General features: G+C 38.9%; 1 protein-coding gene across 1 annotated transcript; it reads left to right on the top strand.

The window, feature by feature from the left end:
* Positions 1-3854: 3854 nt before the first annotated feature.
* On the top strand, positions 3855-9020 carry LOC149091606 (angiotensin-converting enzyme-like). The gene is made up of 8 exons (XM_089257563.1): positions 3855-3927; positions 6472-6527; positions 6588-7134; positions 7380-7743; positions 7803-8369; positions 8431-8571; positions 8642-8814; positions 8900-9020. The coding sequence occupies exons 2-8, from the start codon at positions 6486-6488 to the stop codon at positions 8914-8916; spliced, it is 1851 nt and encodes a 616-aa protein (XP_089113689.1). The 5' UTR covers positions 3855-3927; positions 6472-6485; the 3' UTR covers positions 8917-9020.
* Positions 9021-9543: the final 523 nt, after the last annotated feature.

The following is a 9543-nucleotide window of genomic DNA, read 5'->3' as shown; positions in this document are numbered from 1 at the left end:
TGTCAGGCGTTATTCTGGCCAGCGCTCGTAATGGACTTGGCACTTTGCAACTTGGCCATTGAAACTGTGTGTGTAAGTAGTTTAAATCGCATTCGCCAGGACACAGGACAGAGCGGGGACGCAGCGGGGACCAGGAGAGAGGCTGATGCTTACACTTGAATAAATGCCAGCAGGATGAAGGGCAGCAACAGCAGCAGCAGCAGCGGCAGCAGCAGCAGCTACAGCTGTAGCTGTAGCCGGATGATGAAGACGGCGTCGTTGTCGTCATTCCAATTGCAAATAAATAAGAATAAGAAGCAAGCTGCAAGCTGCAAGGACGACAACGTGCAAAGGACTAAGAGAACAAAGTAGTGAAGGCGAGGGCGAGGGCAGACCGAGCTGTTGCCTGATTGGAATGAGGGAAAAACTCGCACAGGGATTTGGCTACGGATGAGTTTTAAGTTTCTTGTAATAAAATTGCATCCGCAGGACTCAAGAGTTCTGCAAGAAAAGTGCAAAAATGAAGTGCAGATGCTTATCAGAAAATATCCCCAGAGAAAGCATGGGAGAGGGAGAGGGAGACAGAGGCAGATAGTGAGGTAGCTTGTACACTGATTGAAGCGAAGCAGGTGTCAAAAAAATGACAAATGCGAACGAATTTACACGAGCAGCAGTTGATAGCAGTGGAGGGGGAGGCAACTCATTACTTGTTGTCATGTTGCGATTACGTTACCAGTCTTACGTTACGTTATACGTAAGTGCTGGCTGTACGCTCATTATCAAGTGCTGGCGTCTAGTCTGCAGATTGGCTGTCTTTAAGCAAAGCTCTTCACAACGCTTTAGCCTCAAGGACGTGTGTTGGTGTGTCTCTGTGTGTGTGTGTGTGTTGTGTGTCTCTCTGATGTATGACTGTCACATTTACGTGTGTGCGATAAGCTTGGCTAACAAGCGACGCGTTTACCAACTGACTTACTTACACTTGCCATATGAAAAGCTCGTAGGTCCTTCATCGTCTCCACTTCCTGCTTCAGTTGCGGCTCCTGCTCCTCCTGTTGCTGTTGCTGTTCCCACTGCTCATGCTCCTCTTCCAGCTTTTAATCCACATGCCAACATCTCGCTTCAAGTTGAGCTAATGTGCACATGTGTAGCTATACATTTCTATACCCAGCATTAAAGCAAATGTTGCAACGGGGCTTATAGGGCTATAAAAACAGAAAAAAATTAGGAAATGATAATGGAAATATACTATGGTAAAGCACTTTTCTTCAATGAATCGATTTAGACTCAAATTTTAAGATTCATTTAAGTAACTGTTAGTCTCGCATATCTTGTTTTTTATTTTTTTCATGTTTAATCTATTTTTTATTTTTACTACATACTACATATAATACTTTGACCTACCCAAAAAAATATTTGGTATTTATATAATTTTTATTTAATTTTCATTTTTTGCTTTTCAATTTTCAGTTATAGGGTAATTGCTAGTCGAACATCTTGCATATCATTTCACATGTGAATTGAAGCATTTGCTAAGAATAAATTTTTACTGAAGATGTTTAAGGTGAAGGTGACTTAATATTCATGCCTCATGATTGTTACAGGGTGAGCAGTAGTCGAGCATTTAAATTATTCATAGTAATTTAATTTAATATCTGGTTGCAAATATGAATGTCGATTTACAATTTTTCTTGGTATTCAATCTCCTCCATTTCTATTTATAGGGTATCTACAACTCTCTTCTATTTAAATTAAAATTATTATTTTTCAGAAGAAATAAACCAAAAATCAGGCGTAGTATGCTAATGTTACGCTTCATTATCTGAACGATGATTCGAAGTTCGATTCTTGCCTACAGGGTAGACGTTAGTCGAGCATTCAGGCTTAAAAGATAGTTAATAGTATATAAATATAGTAAATATATACATATATCACTTTATTCTTGAAACTTTCAAATTTCTGAGTCGATTGATGCTCTTTCATAGGGTAGCCGTGAGTCGTTCATTTGCTGTGCTATACACGTTTAATTTAATTTCTACCATGTAATACGTTATGCGCACGCAGTCAGCGAGATATATTTTTGCCATTATTCCAATGGGTTTTTATGCTCAACAATTGTTGCTGAATTAAAACATTTTTGCATCAAACGCTGCGCAGTAAATTTCAAATGGAAAATTTATTATACGAATCGGGGCGAGTATATATTATAATTATTTGAAGTCTTTTGTTTATGTGATTCGCAATTGAAATGATAAAAAGTTGTTTAGTAAAGCGACATTTTTCTTTATGATTAAATTTTTACTAAAATAACTAAAATATATTTAGGATTAATAATTCATTATTAAAATATTTAAAAATATTTTCTATTATTTTCTATATTTTAATTTAACATGCTTTAACATAAATTTATATCTGTATATATATATATATATTTTTTTAATAAAAATATTAGTTTCTCAATTTGAAATCTCCCTTAATAAACAATCAAATTTAGTTAGGGTATTACGCAGTTCATCAACTATCGGCCGTTGTAGGTGGCCGTGTTCAGCTCACTGTATGGGAAAAACTTTGCCAAAGCAAAACTGTTGCTAAATGGTTTATGCACACATGAAAAATTAAAAAAAAAAAAAAAACGAGAAGAGGAAAATATAGGAATGAAACGTGAGTGAAATAAATGTTACATGTAATGATTGCAAAAGTTATAAAACGTAAATTAAGTTGAACGAATGAAGAGTTACAGAGCAGTGAGCATGTTGTAAATACAATCCACATAGTCATAGAGCGGGCTCCACCAGCCAACCAGCCAACCACCAAACCACCCAGCCCGCCAACCGCCCAACGAACGAGCCACTGTGCCCACGCTATATCCGCTAACCAGGAGCACAGTTACTCATGTTGTTTGCAATGTTATTTTGCAACTTTTATGCATGCAGAAAGCAGCTCAAGGAGCAGCCAGCAAGGACGCAACTGTTTGCACAACTATGAAATTAACTGCTTATTAAGGCAGCTAGCGGTGGGCGGTGGGCGGTGGGCGGTGGGCGGTGAGCGGCTGGCGGCGGGCAGTGGGTGGATTGCGGTGCGCGGTGTGAGCTGCGTGCGGCGACTACTTCAAGTCGTCAAGTGAAAGTTTTACCAAATGGCATGGAAAATGTTTCGAGAGATATGAGAAGAACCGGCATCATTAATTATTTTCCTCATTAGCGTTGCGATATGGGACTGCGTTTGCGTGTGTGGCTGTGCGTGGGAGTGTGTGTGTGTGTGTGTGAGACAAAGAGTGTGCCACGGGCTACAGCAGCTGGCCTTCAAAAAAGCATCAAATAAATCAAGTTAATGTGACTGACTTGTATATACCAAAAATGTACGTACTATAAAGGGAATTTCGTAGTCGTATGCATTATGGAGTGCATATACTGAATATTGATATAACATTTAATATGGAATACATTGATTGACTCAGAATCCAATCATATTCTGTTCAAGCTAAGTAATTCCTCATCTCATGGCCGCTAAACTCTTCATACGCACACTAAAAATAAATCGGACCAATCATATTCTTTCATATTGACTCTCTCTCCCACTCGTAAGCAGTTAAGCTTATACACTTTAAACAAACATACACACACACACCTTTAATAAGTTCCCACTGCAGTGAGCCTAGCACCTAGCACTATGCTCTATTCACTCACACTGCTGCTCTTATTCGTAATCGGTTCGTGTGCACATTATCTATCCCTTACACGATCACTGGCTCGTGCGCTGCCGAGCAGCCGACTCCAAATGCACACACACTAACACTGGCACAGCACAGCTCATTTGGCAGCTCAGCTGTGCTGAGTGCTGATTCTATATAAAACTCGCATTGGCATTGAAACATTTTTAGTTTCTATTCGTGTGCGACTCACTCAAGTTCGTCTGCGATCGGGCGTTAATAATCGACATTAATCATCAAATGTAAGTGTTTAGTCTACCATATATAAATTTGAATGTATATATGTACATTGTATATGCAATTAATTATCAATTTTAAGGAGTATAAGAAATTAATTGGCATACCGAAATATATATAAGCTATCGATTTATACATACATAGCTGTAGCTAATGGATTTTTATTTTGCATTCCCATTTGGCATCCGACCTTGTAGTATTTTTAAGTAAAAGGATGGATTAAAAAACCGATTAAAGTTATTGCTTTCATATATTTAGTATGTATTAATTAAAATGTACATATATAAAAATATGTGTATATACATGAAAATATATTTTAAATATATAAATGCTTATACTGTTTATAATATAACGTGCTAATTCAGTGTTCAATGGACTGATTAGAGATGAGCTTAGATCATTTTTCTATCCTAATAATATTGCCTTGTACTCACTTAACAAATTTTACATATAGATAGATATGAACATATACAGGTAGTGCGCATCGAATCTAATTATAAATGTAATCTACCTTGACTTTTTAAATATTTTTATAAAATAAACCGTTTTCTTTATTTTCTAAGGCGTACAGTATATAGCTAAAATAAAATCTTTACTCTACCATGAATCGGTCTTTTTTAAATTGCGCTTCTAATTTAAACAGTTTCGCTAGAATTACTCGACATTCGTTTTGGTTAGTTACAAAGTATAAATACATATGTATATACATAGAGTATATGCCCATTATGAATATGCATAATCCAGATAATCGATCCATCATAGCTGTAGTTACTTTTTTACCTTCTAATATAATCTAGAAATCTTATCGAGATCGGATAGTACTGATATAAACCGGCGTTGCTGATGTTGATTTTGATTTTCCCAGCCGATAGTTTGTAGAGCTGATTAGGCTCGGTTTATATAGCGTGTAAATATATATCGATATATATATATTTTAATTCGACTTCATTTATTTACTTACCAGAACTTAATTTTACTTCGCATTTATACTAAAATCAATATTTTTACACTAAATATAAGTATAAATATTTAAATATACGTGCATATATATCGCTATATATCTGTTATGTAAATATATGTGCATATGTAAATCTAAAAGCTAAAAAACAAAACTTACGTAAATCAACTTTGATTTATATGAGAGAGCATTGGATAATATAAAAACTTTGCAATCGAGTGCACTTGACTGCACCGCCCCCAGGGCGGATCACAATAGTTTTTAGATCTATTGGGGGCAGTTGAACTTGTTCATGTTCAAAGCTATAAGATATACATATTATTTTTCTAATTTTCAACGCTCTGAAGAGGCGTATGATAATAAATTTCGGTCGGTGACTTTTATTGCATTTACAGTTATAATTAATGTAATATATAGCTTCGCTTCGATCTCTAGTGCAGATCAGCAACAACAAGATCTCTGAAGGGCTTTGCATATATAAGTCGCATTAAGTTTATTTAACTGAGTTATATACATACATACATATATACTCATATACTCCGTTCGAAATTTAGAAAAAACAAGAAAGAAAGCTCTAGTCGAGACTGCTCGACTACGAGATCCCCTGAACCCTACAAGCAACTGATATTTCAATAATAGTTAGCACACGCACACGCACACACACACACGCATACAAACAAATACACGCACACACATACACATACAAACAAACACACGCGCACACACACACTCACATACATACATACATACACATACATATACAGCCAATTGCGCTTGGGTTGCGCTGCAGTGTTGGCAATATTAGGAGAACTTATTTGTTGAATAATTTAATTTCTAGACGTACGATCGTAATGAAACTTTTAGAACGTAATCATAATGTTAAAATGTATGTGTATACCGAAGCACAAGTCTCTAGTATTTGATATACGACTTTTACAAAGATGAGGGTGAGGGGGTGGATTTAGGGGTGGGGGGTAAATTTTAACAAAAACCGAAATTGTATGACATGCGTCTTAATATACATTTTCAATTTGGAGACTCTAGCTTGAAAGATGTAGGAGATATAATTTTTAAAGTGATCTTCGATAAGGTTTTTTATCGATAAAAAAGTATCGGAATGAGTTATCGTTTTTTAGTGATAAACTCGATATCCGCGTGATATATACGGACATTTTAAAAAAAAGTTGAAGTCTCTAGCTCTTATATCTTCTGAAATCGACGCGTTCATACATACGGACGGACGGACAGACAGACGGACAGGGTCAAATCGACTCAGCTTGTCGCCCTGATCAAGAATATATATACTTTGTGGGGTCTGCCACGCCTCCTTCTGCCTGTTACATACTTTTAACAAAACCATTATACCCTGATTTCCCATTTTCAATGGGTTCAGGGTATAAAAATGGACATAGATATTGTGATGATAAAAAACGATGAAAGAAAAATCTATATTTTTTGAATACTTCATAGTCGAAATAGTAAAAAATATTGAAAATATATAAATAATATACGTAAATAATAAATATATCAAAAAAATATCTTCTATGTAATCTGATGTTTATTCTAAAACAATTGTGCTTTTTCATTGCAGCGAAGAATTTTGGAATGATGAAGCTAATATGTGTAGCCCTAGTGGTTATGCTTTCGGTACGTTAGCCACTGTTCAGGTACGGAATTTTCAGTATATTTATTAACATTCATTTACAGCTAACGCACGCCCTGGTCAACGAGGAAATCGAGGCCAAAGAATATCTCGAGAATCTGAACAAGGAATTGGCGAAGCGTGCTAATATTCAAACGGAGGCTACTTGGGCCTACCGCTCCAATGTCAATGATGAGAACGAGAAAAGAATGAACGAGGCATCAGCCGAATCGGCGAAATTCTTGAAAGAGGCATCCGTGGATATACAAAAGTTCAATTGGCGCAGCTATCAGGACGAGGATATCAAACGCCAGTTCAAATCTCTCTCGAAATTGGGATACGCTGCTCTGCCTGAAGCAGACTATGCCGAGTTCCTGAAGGCAGTCTCCTCAATGGAGTCCAATTTTGCAAAGGTCAAAGTGTGCGACTACAAAGATAACAGCAAATGTGATCTCTCGCTTGAGCCGGAGATAGAAGGGGTGATTACCAAGAGTCGCGATCCTGAGGAACTTAAGCACTATTGGGTACAGTTCTACGACAAGGCTGGCACAGCAGCTCGACCACATTTCGAACGTTACGTCGAATTGAATACGAAAGCGGCTAAACTGAACAGTAAGTATAATAGATACATAGATAAATAGATAGATAGATACATGGATACATAGATACATACATAGATACATAGATACATAGATATCAACATAGATACATAGATACATAGATACATAGATATATAGATACATAGATACATATATGATTGTAGATATTTAGATACATTGATATAAGGCAAGAAATTGTTAACCTCTTATCTGCAATTCTCACTTATTCTTTACCAATCCTCCCTCAATCTTCAATAGACTTCACTTCTGGCGCTGAGGTCTGGCTGGACAAATATGAGGACGATACTTTTGAGAAGCAGCTGGAGGATATATTTGCCGAAATTCGTCCGCTCTATAAACAGGTCCATGGCTATGTGCGCTATCGCCTGAGGAAACACTACGGCGATGCAGTTGTGCCCGAGAAGGGGCCGCTGCCAATGCATCTGCTAGGCAATATGTGGGCACAGAAATGGTCGGCCATAGCAGACCTAGTCTCGCCGTTCCCGGACAAGCCCATTGTGGACGTCACCGCCGAGATGGTGAAGCAGGGCTATACGCCACTCAAGATGTTCCAAATGGGCGATGATTTCTTTACCTCCATGAATCTGACCAAGCTGCCGCAGTAAGTGCGCGCTACTCATTCTCTTGAACTTATCTAATTGAAGAATTTCGTCCGTGCAGAGAATTCTGGGACAAATCGATCCTTGAGAAGCCCACTGATGGACGCGAACTGGTCTGCCATGCCAGCGCCTGGGACTTCTATTTACAGAACGATGTCCGGGTCAAGCAATGCACCCAAGTCACGCAGAGCCAACTCTTTGTCGTGCATCATGAGCTGGGACACATCCAATACTTCCTACAATATCAGCATTTGCCATTTATCTATCGCGATTGCGCCAATCCTGGTTTCCATGAAGCTCTTGGTGATGTCCTCTCACTGTCGGTATCAACTCCCAAGCATCTGGAGAAGATCAACCTGCTGCACAATTTTGTGCTCGACGAGGAGGCACGCATCAATAAGTTATTCTTGACGGCACTCGATAAGATCGTATTTCTGCCGTTCGCGTTCACAATGGACAAGTACCGTTGGTCGTTGTTCCGCGGCGAGGTGGACAAGTCGAAATGGAATTGTGCATTCTGGAAGCTGCGCGAGGAGTACTCTGGCATCGAGCCGCCTGTGGTGCGCACTGAGAAAGATTTCGATGCGCCCGCCAAATATCACATATCAACAGATGTGGAGTACCTAAAGTAAGAGAATTCGAGGAAGTTTATTGGATTCAGATTTAAGCAAGCTCTTTTGCTTCTATAGGTACCTGGTCTCGTTCATTATTCAATTCCAATTATACAAGTCGGCCTGCATCAAGGCGGGTCAGTACGATCCCAAGAATCCGGCCTTGCCTTTGGATAACTGCGATATCTATGGCAGTGCAGAAGTGGGCGCTGCTTTCCAGTGAGTATATTTGTGAACGGAAGGAAGGGCCTTAAAGAGTTACTCCCTTTATTATTTTCCATTTACGTAGTAACATGCTCTCCCTGGGCTCCTCCAAGCCCTGGCCAGATGCACTGGAAGCCTTCAATGGCGAGCGCATTATGTCTGGCAAGGCCATAGCCGAATACTTTGAGCCTCTGCGCGTCTGGCTTGAGGCGGAGAACATCAAGAACAATGTGCATATTGGCTGGACAGCGTCAGATAGTAAGTTTCTTTTTGACTCTTAGTCTACATAGATTATTTTCAGTAACTGTGCATGTAAACTCTTTACTCCTTTCTTCCATTCCAGAATGTGTCTCTGCCTAGTTTTCGATGTCTCCACTGGGTGATTCCCAAAATGTTTTCCCTTCAACAAGTTTGTCACAATTATCGCTTATGTGCAGTATTAAAGAGCGATTTAAAAAACAAAACTTGTATCTAGACTTTTATTTTAACTGAAGTAGAGCAAAAAGTAAGTAAATTGAGGCGAGAGATTGATGTTGTAGGTATTAGGGCTACTAGTGGGGTATATTCTTTCGGGTAGTTGTGTAATCCCTCTCGGCAGAGCACACGAAGGCATTGGTCATCTTAGAATACGCTCCATACATAAATGAGCACACATAGAGAGCCGAGAAATTTCCCATACCCTCCACATACGTTCTTCAGCCGTCTCACTCACACACCACAAAGACTCAGGCCAAAGCGAGATCAAACACCAAAGCGCAAATGGAGGGCAGGGAAATTACGCAGACTATCAACTGTAGAATACCTCTGCTGATGGGCGCGTTCCAAACTACTCTTTCGGTTGCACTCCCAAAAACCAACACACGAACAATGAGATCAGTAAATATAAAACGGGATATTGTTCACTCAACGCGGGATTAAACGCGAATGCACAACGGGATGGCCGAGGCCACAGCGACAGCCGCTCTTCTGTTAAGTGGATAGCCGAAA

This window comes from Drosophila navojoa, chromosome 3, assembly GCF_054131105.1.
Source record: "Drosophila navojoa isolate 15081-1374.11 chromosome 3, UAZ_NAV_1.0, whole genome shotgun sequence".
Taxonomy (NCBI): domain Eukaryota; kingdom Metazoa; phylum Arthropoda; class Insecta; order Diptera; family Drosophilidae; genus Drosophila; species Drosophila navojoa.
The sequence above is the reverse complement of the archived record's forward strand: the minus strand, read 5'-3'. Positions and strand labels throughout refer to the sequence as shown.

Excerpts from the sequence above, each read along its gene's own strand:
- LOC149091606 (XM_089257563.1), top strand. The coding sequence starts at position 6,486 with ATGATGAAGCTAATATGTGTAGCCCTAGTGGTTATGCTTTCG. Across the intron at positions 7,135-7,379 it reads GAAAGCGGCTAAACTGAACA|ACTTCACTTCTGGCGCTGAG; the intron begins GTAAGTATAATA and ends AATCTTCAATAG. Across the intron at positions 8,572-8,641 it reads GAAGTGGGCGCTGCTTTCCA|TAACATGCTCTCCCTGGGCT; the intron begins GTGAGTATATTT and ends CCATTTACGTAG.